An 18,374-nucleotide genomic window follows, 5' to 3' on the forward strand; every position below is an offset into this window, starting at 1 on the left:
AAAGATGTAGTCACTATGTTTCCCCCTTTTTGGGCAGGTTTACAAGTTTATATCATTAGTTAATGTAGGAGCTAGTTTTATTTTTATTAAAGTTTAAATTTTCTAGTAGTGCCATGTCCTGAAAAGTTTAATTGTGTTTCTTCATCATGTACGAATAATTGTTTCTTCAAATAACCGCTAAGGTACGTAAAATAAGGTTAAAATATAATTTAGGGAATTTAATTGATTGAAACTTCCATAAGAGTATTGTATTAACAAAGCCTGTTATTTTTCAAGTTAATAATATTGATTGAGAATAATCCTTTTGATTTTATTAGTGATGGAAGATAATTATAATTTTTTTTCTAAAGAAGTATAGAAAGTTTTCAGTTACGTTACATTTGAGTTATTGTTTCTGGAGATATATTATCGTAGAGTATTGCTGAAAGTCAGGAAGATAGCCTTTAAATTGGAATGAAATTTTTAAGATTATGTTCATATTGAGTTTAAGACTCAATTTTATATTTTTCTGACTGTGTTTTCTCATGGCGTTAAGGCTTTTAACTGAACGCTAATTTATTAAATTACTTATAACAGAACTTTTGAATTATTTGTGAAGAAAGATCCATTAATTCTGATACAAAGAATCAGTAGTTTAAAGATAAAAATCTATATAAAATGAGGATTCAAATAGAATGAGAGAATTTAATTAATTGTAATCAATAGATAACTCCTGTTTTAGCTTTTGATGAATTGTAGGAAGAGTTAGAAATTAATGCTGTAATACATTTATTTACAGCGGTTCATGTGTGTCCCCAAACCAACTTCATGTACCACCACTTTGGTTCCGCAATTTTATGTAACACCGCTTCAAGACACCCGTTCAGACGACAGGTCTAGGGACGTAGGAGGACGTCGCCGTCAAGCCAAATTCAACCGGTAAAAGTTCACCGCCAAAAACAAGGTACTGTAACCCCGACGATAAAGCAACGTACAGACCAACGAAAGTGGAGTGTAGTGAAACAAAGGTTCATTCGAGAATGTCAATCAAAAGTGGGGATTCAAAATTATTATGAAATCGACGAAATTTGGGTTCAACGGGCTTTTCTTTCTTGAGTAATTTCATGTTGAAATTAATTTGTTATTTTATGACTGATATTGTTTGGTTTTGTGACGTATTGCTATCTAAACGGGGATAGTAATGCGCCCCCGAATCAGATGAAGAATGTCAACAAAGTAACATGAAATTGTTGTTTCTGTTGTTCGATTTTAGTTGCCAATGTTTATTGAAGCTGTTTGTATTTTTCAATTATTTCAAATTGTAGTGTTATTCTATAGTATAAACCTATTAAATCAGGCATGGCAAGATTAATTGAAGTTTTCTTGACTCTAGCCCGTTCACCTGCATGAATTAGGTATAGACTCAGGTATTTTCTAGATGTGTCTGCCTATTTCTAAATTTCATTCAAAATTATCTTCTTTATCATCTTTTAAAAGGTCAGGCACAACTACAATGATATCTGCACTACAAATAAAATTGTAGAGCTAAAAGCTAGAGGTGCATTATTAAATTTGAACTATGGACATGGAAGAGAGGAAGAGCAGTGGATTTGTTCAATGTGCAATATGGGGCAGAGGGAAAATATTAAACATTTCATTGGAGTATGTCCAATCCTAAGTGGAGTTCGAAGAGCCTTTTTGGGGAAAGTTGAATTGAGTGACTCAGAGGTCATTGATTGGCTCAATGGAAGTGATTGGTGGAAGCTGGCACGGTACGTGCAACAAGCAAGCAAAATAAGAGAGTCACTAATCAAAGAATTCAATTATTGAATTGAGTAGGTCATAATAGTAGTAATTAGTAATTTGGCTATATAGTGGCAAAAGTATGACATTCAATTAAAATCATTCAAGTATTGTTTTTTTTCTGTTTTGTTTTGATGAAGGGAAAAGTTTATTTATTCACTATGTATTTTCTATTCATTATTTTAATATATTGCATATTATTTTTATTTCTAGGATACCAGTATCATAATTATAATTATCAAATTGTTAACTTTATTTTTAGTTTTGTTGATCGAAGGATATTAATCAGTTAGGATAAAGCATTGTAAAAATGATTCAGTAGATACCGACTCCTGACAGACAACCTTCCGGTTATGTCAAATTAGTCTTTTATACAGTTCACTAGGTTTATTAAGAAGTATTTTTTTGTTCAAATGTTGTATGCTTGATGATTCGTTTGTTTTGTTTTTTAAATAAAGACGCTTATTATTATTATTATTACAAATAAAATTATTAGATCAATTGAACCAACAATAACTAACGGAGAACCTCACAAACTACAACCACAAACTTTAATCCTTCAAACATTCACGCAATCAGAAAAACAAATGGTACTAGAAGCTGTTAAAAACAAGGCTCCCGCTGGCTCATTAACAATACTAACTATACATGAAGCTCAGGGTTTAACGTTTAGAGATGTTATCCTAGTGAGGAAAAATACTAAACCACTCAAGACTTACAATAGCATTCAGCACATAATACTAGCACTTAGTAGGCATATCAACTCATTCAGATATTTAACAGTTGGAGAGCAAGATCTCATGCTGTCATTAACTCAAAAAATACAATCAGTTGAGGACAAGGATATCTACAATATTGGTACACAAATAATTATAAACACAAAAACAAAAATGGCTGATTTGAGGAGGATTTGGATTTATTAGACATTGAAGACTTTTCGATTCCAAATGCACAAGATGTCAACAATACAATCCAACCTTTCATCTTGAAAATCATCAATTTCAACATCAGAAGCAACAATAAAAATTTTGAAGAATTTCTTATTCAGTTTGAAGACCTAAAAGTGGATTTCGACGTGATAGTCTTAACGGAATGCTGGATTGCTGGTGGTGTTCCCTTGAAATCAATTAATAATTATACCTGCCACAAAACAGAAAACAATAATCTACAGAATGATGGAGTTATAATTTATGTCAAATCCGACTATTTTGTCGTAATAAAAGAAATTGCAGTTAGGCAAGCCAACTGTTTGAATATGCATTTAAAAATTGGGAAAGATACTTTTGTTATAACAGCGTTATATAGATCTCCATCACACTTGGACTTGACAGAATTTCTCATTGATATGAGGCAGATTTTGGATGATGATTGAAAGTATTTTCACATCGTTGTAGGAGATTTGAACATCAACACAAAAGAACCAAATCAGCACAGGCAACTAGAAGACTATGATAATCTACTCAGTGAATATGGATTCCTACATTGTATAAAGCAGGCAACTCGTATTGGAAATAATAGCGCTTCATGTATAGATCATATTCTGATAGAGTTTAAAAAAGATATAATACCAATAGTTTTCCCAAATTCTATCACAGATCATTTTATAACTATTCTGGGAATTAAATATGATGCGGTGGAACACAATCACAACAGAAGAAAACCCTACTATGAAAGTATTGATTATAATAAACTTTCATTAGCACTAACGAATGAGACCTGGAATTCCGTGTACCTGCAGGAATGTGCTGAGAGTGCTTTGAAGAGAATGTTAGAAATACTAAAGAAATACACAGAAGAATGTAAAGTTATTAATATCGCACACAAAAAGAAAAATTAAGCCTTGGATTACAAATGGATTAATTACATCAATAAGGAAGAGAGATAAATTACACAGACAAAGCAAGAATAATACAGTGAATCTACAGCTTAGAGAGTATTATAGAAGGTACAGAATTCTACTAACAACTGTAATAGAAAATGCGAAGAAACAATACTTTTCATGGCGATTTGAAACTTCCAGCAACTCTAAGCAAACATGGGAAGTAATAAGAGAAATAACTGAAGTGCAACGGTCAAGAACACAAATCCACCAAATCAACTTGGAAGGGAGAGAATTGAAATTGGGAGATGATTATAGAGATATGGCAAATTCTTTCAATGAATTTTTTATTAGTATTTGATCAAAACTGGCCCAGGACATTCTAAATAGCGATTGTAATGGCGCAGATGAGCATGCGGCAGCTGATCAGATAGTCTGCTAGTCATTATTCTTTACACCTGTCAGTGAGGACGAAATGATAAAAATCATAAATAGTCTTGAAGATAATAGTGCACCTGGACTCGATAATTTAAAACCAGATTTTTTCAAACAGAATAATCCTATATTTGCCAAGCCTTTAACACATATTGCAAACAGAATTTTTGAGGAAGGTGTTTTCCACAGTGTCTTAAGGAAGTTGTCATTTGTCCAATCTTCAAAACAGGAGATAAGAAAGATATGAATTGCTACAGACCCATATCATTACTCAGTTTGAAAAGTGTATCAAAACAAGACTGATTAGCTTTCTTGAAAAAATAATCTTTATCGCCAAACCAATATGGTTTTAGATCTAGTCGCAGTACAAATGATGCTATCCACTATGTGACCACTCAGATTGCCGATAAAATAAACACTGAAGAGAAACCATTAGCAGTATTCTTAGATTTAAAGAAGGCTTTTGATACGGTGTCACATGACATTCTTCTTTCAAAGCTTGATAACTATTGAATAAGAGGAGTCGCATGGAATCTCTTCAAGAGCTACCTATCAAACCGAACACAATGTGTCAGAGTCAATGGATGTATAAGCAACAAGCTGACTGTAAAGTTTGGAGTGCCACAAGGAACAGTACTAGGACCAATTATTTTTTTCTCTACATAAATTCATTATGCAACATGGAAATTAATGGATCAATCACCACTTCTGCAGATGACACTGTTCTAGTGTTCTCTGAACCGACCTGGGAGATGACCTGGAGAGAAGCTCCAGACTGGGCTTCAGAGGGTGTCTCGCTGGTTGAGTGAAAATCTGCTAACATTGAAACATGAGAAAACCTTCTTTCTGGCCTTTTCGCGACTCAACATGAACAGCCAACAGGAGATGAGATAGTAATCAAGAATCAACGAAATAACACTTCATACACAGTTCACAAGAAACAGTCACAGAAATAACTGAGAGTTACAATGGACTCTTTTCTGCGCTGGGATCATCATCTCAATGAATTATGCGGGAGACTGAGGAAGACCATCTACAGATTCAGGATTCTGAGGACACTGGTCGACAAGGGATGTCTAAGAGTTATCTACTTCTCTCTAGCACAGTCCCTCATGCTGTATGGGATTGTAGGATGGGGAGGTACAAGCTTCTTGCACATCGAACCGCTCCTCAGGGTACAGAAGCTAATCATGAGGGTCATCATCCAGAACGCTATTCTCAGACCAGCTATTCAATGAGTTTGACGTGATAAATCCAGGACAGCTTTACTCCAAGGAGATACTAGGAGATACTATGCACAAGAATCCAACAACATTTCAAACCAGAAACCACAACCACAACACCAGATAAAGGAATCTTCTCATCACCAGTGTTGCAAGGAAGGCACTATACCACAGAAATTTCAATCATTTAGCACCAAACTTATATAATCTACTTCCTGCAAACTTTAAACAGATTAATCATCCTAGAAAGTTCAAAACAATAGTACAAAATTGGTTGATGAGCAAAGGAAGACAGAACATAGAAAACATTAATTCAAACAACAACTAACCACCTAATGACTTGACTTACTAAACACTAACTAATTAATAATACGCTTCAATAAAAGTGGAAGCCCTCTATAACAAATTTAATTTTTACAATGGCTTATAAGGTAATTTGTTCTCATTGAGTAGATCGCACTTACCAACATAGGAGCCGCCACCCCACGAGCTGCCGCCCCCACCGCCTCCACTGCGACCGCCCCCGCGACCGCCTGCCTTGTTGTCCGCCCCCGACGATGGCCGGTGATTCATGCTCGACGAGTCAATGTCATCAGACTTTTTAATACTAGTTAATTCCTGATTATCAGTCTTTTGTTGATTGGATAGAGGTGGTTGCTGATGAGACTGCTGCTGCTTCTCACTTGAAGCACCGTCACCGTCGTTGCCACTGTCGGCCACTGTAACCACAACACAAACAATACAAATTCCAAATTATTATATTGGAGTAAGTGATACCGCGCCGGTCTAATAATCAAGAGAACCCGAGTTCGAATCTCGACCGGGGCAGAATTTTTTGACCACAGCACAATCATATAGATACGGCCACCCCGTCTTTCGGAGGAGACGATAAGCCGTCGGTCCCATCTACCTAAAAAGTAGTCTTCATCTCTGTCACTCATCACCCACGCACAAGTTTAAGAGCTTATGTGGGCTTTAAAAAAAATCACTAAATTACACACAATGTTTATGCCTTTTTCAAGATACAATCATTATCACAGCTAAGCTAAATACGATAACCGAATCCACTGCAAAACTCGTCATGTCTAATTATTTTTATGGCAAATGAATTAATGAAAAATGATAATACATCAAGTGCTAAAGTAGTGTAAGATAATATTACTATTATTGAGTTATTTATTTATCAATCTTCAAATGACTACTGAATTGAATTTCAACTTCAATTTTAATTAATATATTAAGTAATGATAAAGACAATAAATTAACCAATGATAAAAGACAATAGATTAACTAGGTAATGAAATTTTGAGCATAAATTATTCTTCAAGATATGTATAAAATGATATGCTATTTTTCAGAATATCAAATTTACGGAAATTCTTCTCAGGTTTGAAAATCAAATGAATTTATTAAAAAATAACTGAAATTGAGTTTTGCAAATTTGACGAATTTCCTAATAAGAAACGATATTCTGAAAAATAGAATGTCATTCAATCAAAAATATTTTGAAGTAGTCATAATATCATTAATTCATTTGCTACCAATTCTGAACTGAATCACCCCAAAGATTTCAATGTTAGGCGTTCATATATAAAAATTTAAAAATTATAAAAAAGTTTTATCTAGCATTCATTTCATTTTGGTAACTAAATCGTATCGAAATCGAAGTACTTTGACCAATGTCACCAGTAAAAAGTTTCCAAAACACTGTTGCACAGCTCCAACAACAACAACTACAGTATATCATGATGATAACCACAGTAAATTACAATGGTAACCACATTAAGCTCGACAGAAAACTAAACTAACACCCGGTTGCAAAAGAGGCTGTAACTTCTAATCCCGATTAAATTTGACACGATAACCAATCAGAGAAACATTCTTCTAAAAAAACCTATTGTTCTCGTGGAATCAAATCATGATTGAAATATGACATGCTTTTGTGCAACCGAGCCGTGCATACCTTGATGGACATCGGCATCATCCTTTGCGTTGGCATTTGCATTGGCGTTGCCGTGATCAGCCGCGGAGTCGGGCGAATGGGGGTCAGCAGCACTGGCAGCACTGCCACTTGCATTAGCACTGCTCCACGATTGGTTGCCGGGTGACGTACGCTGCTGCTGCTGCTGCTGTGTCGTGTCGCTCTGCGGCCCTGTCGCAGTCGCAGCCGCAGCCGCCGCCGCTGCAGCCGCAGCCGCATTGCTGCGTGCCGACCAAACGTCGTCTGGGGCGCCGCCCTGTTTACCCTGCAATCATTCGTCATTTGTCACTCCACATTGAATTGCCTGTTTTCAAGATAGATATCTAAACCGAACTCGATTATGCACCGGAAATGTAAAGACTAGGCTGTGAGGAGGCCACGACGAGAACTGAACAGCCCTTCGCCAATTGACCCGACAGCAAGGATGGATGGACTAAAATCAGCAGTTTTCACACTTACCGATTGTCGGCCGACACTCAATTATTCTCTGATTGACTGACAAATCACCTGTTGGCGAGAATTAGCCAGTGTTGGCCGACAATCGGTAAGTGTGAAAACAGCCATTCACTGAAGAGATTTTCTTGTATCTATTTTTTGAACAATCAATTTTTTCAAAAGGAATATTTTCATTTCAGTACTAGATGTAAATAAAATTGAATTACAATACAGTGACAATATAAATTTCCAAAAAGAACTTTATAGCAATGAAAGAATATTCAAAAATATATCAGGGACTGGAATAAATACGGTACTACCGCCAAAAAAAAAGATTTTAGTAGTTCGCGAGGTAATCGAACTGATACACTCATGGACAATTCAATATAATATAAAAGTGGACACATCACACATACAACGGAATCGGTGATAAAAACAAATATATTAGTGACTTGATATTGTATTCACTCAAAAATGTTGTCTAATTATGAGTATAACTTATTTCATGAATACTAAAGTTTCTGTGATATTACTTTTAACATGAAGAGGAGACCATTTCTCCTTCCAGATTGTAGCAGACACAGACGGGCATCCTGCGCACAATTGGATGCGCCGTGTCATTTCACTTTACGTTCTTGTAATGAACACATCTCCGTAACATACACAAACCAATATACCTGCTGACCAGTAAACGATTTGGAGCATTGCCAGCAATAGCTGGAGGGGAGGGGAGTGTTGCCGCATCGCGTTACAAAGCTCTCTCACACAGACACAAAAGAAGGAGAATGCTGCTAGGTAGTAAGAGTGATTAGTGGAGGATAGAGCATCGGACCTCTCCGTCTTCCAGAAAGAGCCGTGTTAAAAGTAATTTCTGACGGACTTTACTTTGGGTAACATTTAGCCTGAGCTCGGTTTTTGATGGTGTTCACAGGAAGTGTGTAGTAGCAAAAGAAACATAACAACATACCTCATTTTTCTTATTAGATTGGTCGCTTTTCTTTCCCAATTGTATAAGGCTGCTGCGTTTCATATCAGATCTGGATTCAGATGCTTCCAACTTTTCTTTTGTGATGGGGCCGGGAATAGGACAAGTACGCTGCTGCTGCTGCTGCGAGTATGAAGACTGTCGACACACAAAACACAAACACGTTGAAATCCAATTCAACGATACTTTCACTGTTTATACACACACAGAAGCAGAGACCACAATGTACGAAAAAAACAAAATAATATTCGATCATTTATTAATACAATTACAAATCAGCAACAGGATTAGCTCAAAACTGTTAATGTTTTTCAATTTCAATTTAATTTCAATTAAATTACAATTTATTTTGAAATAATAACAATAATACAAAAATATGAAATACAATATACAACATATTTTGTATCCCCTACTAGCCTACACTATACATCTGTGTGTAGGGAGGGAGTTCCACGTTATTACATAAGCTTAATCTGCTCATAGAAGTTAGAAGTAAATAAAAGAGATTACACTTATAATGTAGATTTATTATTAATATTCCGTATATAAAATAGATAATCCAATGTGCTGATGTATATTTTAATGTAGTAATAAGTATACTTAATACATTGATTGATTAATAGAATCAATAAAAAAACAATATTTAATTGTTGACCGCAGTGGCAGGATTCCAGAAATTTTCAAAAGGGGGAAAAACATTAACCAGACAGGTAGAACAGTCAAACCGGTTATATTAATGATAAAATAAATACCAATCAAATTGTCTAGAAACTTTGAAGACGTGTTGGTCACCGAACAAAACGAGATTGGAGTAGTTTAAAACTATTAATGAACAAATTCATTTTCAATCAAGACAGACAACTAACATATTTCTAAGCAAATTATTTAGATTCAACCAAAATTATTGATCAACTCAGTATTTAGTTGATTAAAATTTTAATCTCATCAAAGTAATAACAAGAAAAATATTAAATCTTACAAGCAATAATTCAATAGATAGAATCGTAACATGAAAGAAAAATAAGACCGTATAATTTAAAACTAATAATAATGTTCAACTTATATAATGTTTTCCATTCGAAGAATGATTACAGTTTAAAGTGAATCGGAATATGACTGAATATTTCAATAAGTAATTTCTACTTATATGTTATTGATCATATATATTGTGCTATGTTGTTTGTGATAGTTGATTATTGTTGGCTCAGTAATATTTAACACAGTTTGCACGGAAGCCTGTTAACTTTAACCGTGATTAAATGTCACGATACAAATCGGAGAGCCTTCTTTTTAAAAAGTCTTGTTTGATTGATTTTCGAGGCATTTAATCAAGGCTAAGATTTTCCTGATTAACATAACAGTATTTATTTAATTAATTAGTATGCAATATTTTTCATCTGACTGAGCTGTGTGTTTTAGTTATCTTCCTTCCTGCTTGTGATTTTAAATATTGTGGATTTGTATAGATATCATTTGAACTCAACAGGCTTCTGTGCAGAGTGCAATTGGTCCTTAGTATTTTAACGAGGCTGATACAAATTTTCAAGTGTTTTTTTTTTTACAAATATTTGAATGTGATTGTAACTAATAAACTTACATGCATCATATCGCGACTCTCCTTCCTTCTCATTGGCTGCTGGCGAGTGTCGTTATCATAGCTGTCGTTCCAGTCGCCCTGAAGCATGGCCGAGTCGGCGGCGACACTGTCGCGCGAGTTTCGCGAGTCACGCGACGCCCGACTGTCACGGCTGTCGGGTCGTTGTGGTCGCTCGCGACGACTGCCGACGCTCTGCTCGCTGGACGAGGTGTCGCGATGCTCGCGCCAGTCGCCTTCCAGCGACGACCGTGTAGTCGGCTGATGGTCGCGGTCACCTCGCTCTCTGTCGCTGTTGCCTCGGTCGCTGCGGTCGCTACGCTCGTCGAACGTGTCTTGCTGCTGCTGCTGGTGCGACGATGATTGGTTGCCCTACAAAGCAAACATTTCCCTATTTATTAGTATGCAATATTTTTCATCTGACTGAGCTGTGTGTTTTAGTTATCTTCCTTCCTGCTTGTGATTTTAAATATTGTGGATTTGTATAGATATCATTTGAACTCAACAGGCTTCTGTGCAGAGTGCAATTGGTCCTTAGTATTTTAACGAGGCTGATACAAATTTTCAAGTGTTTTTTTTTTTACAAATATTTGAATGTGATTGTAACTAATAAACTTACATGCATCATATCGCGACTCTCCTTCCTTCTCATTGGCTGCTGGCGAGTGTCGTTATCATAGCTGTCGTTCCAGTCGCCCTGAAGCATGGCCGAGTCGGCGGCGACACTGTCGCGCGAGTTTCGCGAGTCACGCGACGCCCGACTGTCACGGCTGTCGGGTCGTTGTGGTCGCTCGCGACGACTGCCGACGCTCTGCTCGCTGGACGAGGTGTCGCGATGCTCGCGCCAGTCGCCTTCCAGCGACGACCGTGTAGTCGGCTGATGGTCGCGGTCACCTCGCTCTCTGTCGCTGTTGCCTCGGTCGCTGCGGTCGCTACGCTCGTCGAACGTGTCTTGCTGCTGCTGCTGGTGCGACGATGATTGGTTGCCCTACAAAGCAAACATTTCCCTATTTATTAGTATGCAATAACATCTCTCCGACATTTTGTTTACTTCACATTTATAATCTGAATAAATATTAGTTTTAATGACGATGTACTATAAATGTTCTGATTAGCTGTGTTGAATAAAGAAAATACTCTATTCTATTGACTCAGATAGCTTGGAATAATCCTCAATTTCAATTTATTTTGCCACACTATCATACATCACAAGATTTCTTTCATTAAAAGCTAGTTCAAGGAATTATAGTTCCAGGAAAACTAAATCAAATGAAATAAGTCTTTTCTCTACAAATAGTTCAAAAAGTGTGTTGTACATAGGTCAGAGTAATAAATGTCAATAAATAATTTCATGACACGCTAATATACCTCATCAATAAAGTACATCCGAGCTAACTTATCTTCGCAAATAGCCTAATTTACCGAACGTAGTGAAGTCTATGTTTTAACTCAGATTTTCTTTTGTCTGTCTGTATGTAACGCGATTACGGCCAAACGCGTTGATAGAATTTGATGAAATTTAGCAGGAATATTCCTTTTTCAACTGCACGTCGATTTATACACAAGGTTTTTGAAATTTTGCATTTTAAGGATAATATGAAAAGAAAAGGAATTCCTCCATACTCTGATATCAATACAAATATATAATCTACTTTGAAGATAGGACCAATTAGGCTGGAGCTTGAGAATATCAATTGATCAGTAACTAGTAGAAATTCGATGATTGTAAAATTACGATTTTATGATAACCTACATACAATTTTCAGTGCCCTCCCTTCCCATCTTATGCAGCCAAGAAGTTGCAATTGTTATGTACTTCAAGAGGTACCTCATCAAATTCTCACAAATTACTGAGAATATTTCTGAAATGCATGAATGAGCTATGTAATATGTGTTTGTAGATGAGTAGGTCTTCGAAAAGCAATCTCATTAAATACGTTTTCAACAGAGTACTCAGTACTATCTGTCCACTACTTTCAAAATTAATAATCATCGATTGCACTTGTACACTTATACCCAAGTTTGAGACCAATATATATATTTAATTCATGCCTAATACGTCCAATGACTCAATTTATATAGCAAAGTTTAAAGGGTGTTACTCACGTGTGACTTGTAGCCATCGTTTGACTTCTTGTTTTCTGGTTCTCTGTGTGAATCGTAGAAATAGGACTCCTTGTGTTCTCTATCTCTATCACCACCGCGATTTCTTTCTCTGTCCATTTTTCTTTCCCATCGCGGCTCTCTGTCTGCCTCATTCCAATCGCTGTCAACAAAAATGGAGTAAACAGATTTTTTCAGCATTATAACATAGCACAGATGTTGACAAATTACAAAATTAAACCACCTGTAAAGAAACACCCTGTTCGCAGGTTGGAGTTGCTAATATTAAATAATAGGAAAAAGAAAACGATGAAACCGTAAATCAAGATTATACTTCATACATAATGAAATAAACATAATAATTCATAAACCGAAAACATATACTTCATACACAAATTATTCCAATCAAAATAATCAAATAGGAGTTGATGAATAATCATAATCAATACAATTAACATTGAAGTTAATCAACATAATCATAATTGAATTTATAAGAAGTGAAATTTGAATAATATTATTAGATTATATTCATCAAATTTCGGAAGAGAGACAGTTCCAAAACTGCTGCTCCTTTCCCAATTCAATTATTTATTACTAATCAACATTATTTGAATTTTATGCTTCATTGAATAAATACTTGTAGGTACGCCTTGAAGAGTAAAGAAATATTAAAACATTGTATTGCTGTATTTCTGAAATACATGGCATAATAAAGCTCATTTTCATTTTGAGATTTATCTCATTCATTTATAAGATCAGTACATCATCAAAATGATAGGGAGAGGAAAAATAAGGCCCTTTGCACACTGGGCTACCATGGAAGCGCTTCCACGGAAGAGCCACCACGTGGTAGCATTGTCTCTTATCTGTCACTGCACACTAGAGCCACCAGCCACCAGCCAAGCTTCCAGGAATGTGGTGGCTCGAGCCGCCGATTTTGTTGGCCACCAGACTGTCGCGCCACCACGTCATAACATTGAGTATTATCTGTCATTGCACACTAGAGCCACCAGCCACCAGAAAATCATCTCAAGTTCAGTTTCAATTCAAATCAACCTTTTTCATAACCTCAACGTTATGAGTAACTTCTAAGAGTATCCTCTGGAGGTACAGAATCACTGAGCTCTCTCTCTGTACTCTCTCCTGTAATTTTATCTCTCAAACACACGAGAAGTTCGTCAAAACTGAAAACACTCATTCTTGTGTACGACTAGAACTTATCGTGATTGTTTCTTAAGTCTTGATAATGGGTGAAAAATGTTCCCTTTGCACTCCTGTCATGTAGGAATGGATGAATACAAAATTTGCTATTTCTGCAACGACGTATGCCAATAGTCCTGCTTCTTCCACGTCCATTCATCAACTGATCATGAGTTAACTATAGTGAAGTCCACATTATAATGGCACTGTTTGATTGGCAATGGTATTGCTATCCTTGTCTATCATTCAACAAAGCAGATAGCGCTATCTCTTTCTCGCTTTGCTCTGTTGCCTGATCGTCTTTTAACAATGTAGAATTTATAAATAATTATTAACATAATATTTCATCTTAGTTATCAAAATTCATTATGAAATTATTGAAAAATATAACTTCTTGCTTAATAAAGCTACCGTCTATGGAAGGTGTTGATAAGGCAGAGGATCGGCAACGTTTTTCTCCTATCTTTCTCCACTGCAATTATAACGTGAACCTCACTGTGGTGAACTGGAGTGATGAGTCAAGTGGTGGCTGTAGTGTGCAATGCTATCAAATTTTTATGGTGGCGCTTCCGTGGATGCGCCTCCATGGTGGCCCAGTGTGCAAAGGGCCTAAGGTTACCTTGTGCTATTAATCTCCAAAATTTAGATAGTCCGGAATTGAGAATCTTGTAGTTCTTCACTTCATACAATTTTCAGTCCATAAAAAATTGAAATTCTACATGATAAAACAGCATCAAATTTATACTTTTCATCAGTATTTCTATAAAAAATTTTATTACGAAACAGGCGATCAGGCATTGTCTAGAGTAAAAGCCTCTAATTCTATGATTATTTTTTGAAGGGTGAAGAATTTAATTGACTATAATGTAGGCCTATAGTTTGAATAATATTGAATCAATAGTTGGTTACCTTCTGGACTCATAGTCATGATTGCGACCGCCATAACCGCCGCCTCCGCGACCACTTGCAAACTCATTTGTGCCGTTGTAGTAGCCGCCTCCGCCTCCGGACTTGCCGCCTCCATAGGATGGCGCACGGTCCCTTTGCTCCCTTGGCGGTGCCGAATAGCCGCCGCCATCGGGCGCCGCCCCCGTCGCTGGGCCGCCTCCACCTCCACCCCCGTAGTTATCGGGTGGCGTGTGGCGGTCACTGCGTGGCTCACGGCGGTCGTCGTCTCGTTCGCGGTCCGACGACAGCTCGCTTTCCGTGCGGTTGCGGCCTACAATGTCAAATTATATTCAATTCACAATAATTACAAATTATAAGCAAAAATATAACAAGATCACACAGCTAAACAAGAAGAAAAATAATCTAACATAATCTATGTAGCCTACCTAATAAATATTTAACAATAATCTTATAGAAAAAACTTTGAATATGTTATATCAGGGATAATTTGAGTAATTTAGCTAATTTTTTTCTAGAAAATTCATCCTATGAGAACGTGAGACTAGGGTCATTGTGGGTTATCTTATCATAAACGCTAAGCAAAAACAAGATCCCCAATACTTTAAATTCAAATAATATCCATGATGTTTCCTTATAGGATTACTGCTACTGATAAAATGAAATGAAAACTCACTACTACATGTTTCAACTATTTATAGCCATATTCAACTGGAAATGAAATAAAATAAACATTCAAATGCAAAAGAAAGAAATTAGTTGTCTTTTTTAAAGACGGAAAAGAGAGACTCCCTCGGTTTTTAAAGTCAGTAGTGAACTGAAATGCACTTCTGCAACTCTTCTAGTTCTAAAAATATTGTAAAAATCTGAGAATAATTTTTATTCTATTTTTTTACCACACCAATTATATACAAAATTTCCTTGCTTTAGAATTATATTCAATTCAATTCGTGCATTTCCTCTCCAATTATACAAACATGTTTGAATAATTGTAATAGTAATACACAGAATAAATCTTCACATGGGCTATAGTGCCTGTTTGGGAAGATGAGTCTGAATCGATAATCTTATTTGTGTAGAGGAAGTGATAAAAAAATGATTTACTACTGCAACAGTTAATTGTTTTCTGAATACCTGTATTTATTAGATGTCTATAGTGAGGTTCACGTTATAATGACAGTGGATAAAGATAGAAGAATAGCGATGCTGATTCTATGCATTGATTAATTATATTTCTACACTGTCAAAAACATAATTGACATCGTTGTGGACCTAGAGAAGGATAGTACCACCGGCTTTGTCGAATAATAGACAAGGATAGCAAAACCAAAGTTGATCAAATACTGTCATTATAACGTGGACCTCACTATAGAAAAGCATCACTAATCATCAATGCAGGAATCATAAATAAATACCACCTTTTAAAGGACACCGCCTCAGTTCGAAATTTCTTCCGATTCATTTATCTCATAAAATTACAAAAGAAATCAATAAACTAAACAATATACATTGCACTATTACATTACATTGCACTACTTGTTGAAAAGATCAAGTTGGATTGTTCCGCTTTGCTCATTTATTGTATGATAGTTTAGCTGAACCTTGTGTTTAAAGCTACAGTATCAAGTAATTTTTTAGGTTTGGAATAGTCTCAATCATAATTATTATTTTCTATTTTATTGTACATTTGTTGATTGCCGAACGATAAAGACCATGGCGGCAGCAGCAGCAAACTATGCCGATCAACCCGAAACCTTACCTCAACATGTGTACCGGTAAGACTGTTTTAGTTAAATTGAAGTGGGGCCATGAATACAAGGGACTGTTTGTTGCTACGGATCCATACTTGAACTTGCAAGTAGCTAATGACGGGTGTTTTGGATGAAGTGCTTATTCGGTGTAATAGCGTTTTGTACGTTAGATGTCTGGAGGAAGATGACGAAGAAGGAGAAATGAGAGACTAAAATCAATTGTAAATCAGTAAGATCTTTTCCTTTAATCTAACTAATGTAATGCTAAGAATGTTGGTGTTGTAAATACATTTTTGTACTGGATACTAATAAATGTTGACTTACCAGGCCTTGTACCGCCTCCACTGCTGCCCCCACTGGACCAGGAGGTCTGCTGCTGGAAGTACCTGTGCTGCTGCTGTTGTTGCTGCTGCTGCTGCCGCTGGAAGCGGGGCGGCATCTGCTTGCCAAAAAGCTTTCCAAACATGGCGCCGCCTCCACCGCCTCCATGAACGCCGCCTCCATCCCTCTCGGGCCGCAGTTCGCGGTCTCTCTCGCGCTCCCTGTCCACGTCCCTATCCCTGTCGCGGTCCCTATCTCTGTCCCTGTCGCGATCGCGCAGTCTGTCTCGCTCGCGATCTCGCTCCCAGTCTCTGTCGCGGTCTCGCTCTCTGTCGCGTTCGCGGTCTCTGTCGCTCAGGCCACGACCGCCAAAGTCTCTCCTTCCACCAATCTGTTCAACATAAAAACACAATTAGATTGAATTATTTAAATATTGATTTGAGATTATTGTGAGTCTTCTTATGTAATGTTTTTTTGCAAATAAATTATTATTTCTCGATCTGTTTTAAAAGTTGAGGTGTACCATCACTTAGGGTGAATTTCACCAAATTCACGTAACTTAGTAATCTCCAGTTAACACTAACTGATGACTTTAACAAAATATTAAGAAATTTGATATGATTTCACCAACGAAAACTAATGTTACGTTACGAAACGACAGATTAGAGTGGATCAGGGTAGCTGTGAGCACCCTGTGAGCAACGTGTGTTTCACGTTGTAAGCATGTAAAACCTAACCTAGAAAATCCAACTAGATTCCAAAACCACTAGTTTTGTTTACCAAATTGAGTGGATATTAGCCTACAAATTTTAGTAATTAATAATAATTATAGTGCAGTTTTTTTCTAGTTGCATGATTTATCAAACTTAATTTGGGCTGTAGTGTTTTAATAATTGTTCTATAGATTGTTTTTTTTTAAAGTAAAATTTCAAAATCCACAGGATGTCTTCTAACCATTCTGTCAATGTTGTGTTGCCTAAAGCAATCAAAAGAAAAAGAGACCCAACATTCACGAACAGTGAAAGAACGCATCTATATAGTCAATCTTATAGAAAAATAAGTCGATTTCGTCCAAATTATTAAAATCATCAACCCTTTCTCTTATCCATCTAGGACGGCGAGAAACACAATCATCATCACTGTCACTCTCAAATGCCAATTCGTATGCTCATCTTCTAGCATTTGGAAGTATGGGAGTTCCACAACCTTGAAGTATTAGAGAGGGCTCAATTACAATTCTTGAAAAAGCTATTCTTTTTGAGCCAATGCACGCCGAGTTGGGGTGGGGAGTACGTTTAGAGACAAATAGAATCAAACTAAACTTTGATGTACTTTTTAGAGGCCTGAAATTTCTTAGAAGAGTGCTGTCTATACCTAACAATAGATAACCTTCTATTTGTATAGACACTGGCAAGCTTGGCAGCAGATGAGTCGACGGAGGCAGCTAATACATCGGATAACTGGTTGGTTCAGATAAAAATACATATATCTTTGTCCGGGTATCAGTTGGAAATAGCGAATGAGTTTTCTCTTGATGGGATACTTTTTGACTCTCTAACAGATATTTTGGAGGGGTATGCAGGAGTTCTATTTCTTGAAGATCAAAGATTGACGTTGGATTCAGCAACCTGTCCCCTTTATAGAAAAATAAATCCTCTTTTAAATCTAGGAGAGCAGCTTAGGATGAATATACCATTTCCACCCAGCTGCGACTAGCATCAGACAAGGGAGAATACCTGTTTAAGAATAGAGGAGTTTGGATTAACTCTACTAGAAACTGCCCTATTTGTAATTACGGGGAATTAGAAACTCTAGAACATTTTTTGTTGCGCTGCCCCA

General features: G+C 36.6%; 2 protein-coding genes across 3 annotated transcripts in view; one reads left to right on the forward strand and one right to left on the reverse strand.

Moving 5' to 3' along the window:
- The window catches only part of LOC111045084, an 85,133-nt gene that overhangs the window by 49,241 nt on the left and 17,518 nt on the right, over nt 1-18,374 (reverse strand). For both annotated transcript variants that reach the window (XM_039432157.1, XM_039432158.1), the window contains 7 exons: nt 16,539-16,926; nt 14,467-14,776; nt 12,361-12,520; nt 10,874-11,242; nt 8,643-8,798; nt 7,223-7,505; nt 5,724-5,978 (listed from right to left, as the gene is read on the reverse strand). In XM_039432157.1, the coding sequence (XP_039288091.1) occupies nt 5,724-5,978; nt 7,223-7,505; nt 8,643-8,798; nt 10,874-11,242; nt 12,361-12,520; nt 14,467-14,776; nt 16,539-16,926 (1,921 nt within the window). The remainder of the gene's footprint in view (nt 1-5,723; nt 5,979-7,222; nt 7,506-8,642; nt 8,799-10,873; nt 11,243-12,360; nt 12,521-14,466; nt 14,777-16,538; nt 16,927-18,374) is intronic.
- Nucleotides 16,199-16,427, forward strand: LOC111045118 (small nuclear ribonucleoprotein F-like). Its single transcript, XM_039432159.1, is given in 2 exon segments — nt 16,199-16,329; nt 16,331-16,427. Coding segments are annotated over 2 exon segments (228 nt in total).

The sequence above is a fragment of the Nilaparvata lugens genome, chromosome 7, assembly GCF_014356525.2.
Source record: "Nilaparvata lugens isolate BPH chromosome 7, ASM1435652v1, whole genome shotgun sequence".
NCBI lineage: Eukaryota > Metazoa > Arthropoda > Insecta > Hemiptera > Delphacidae > Nilaparvata > Nilaparvata lugens.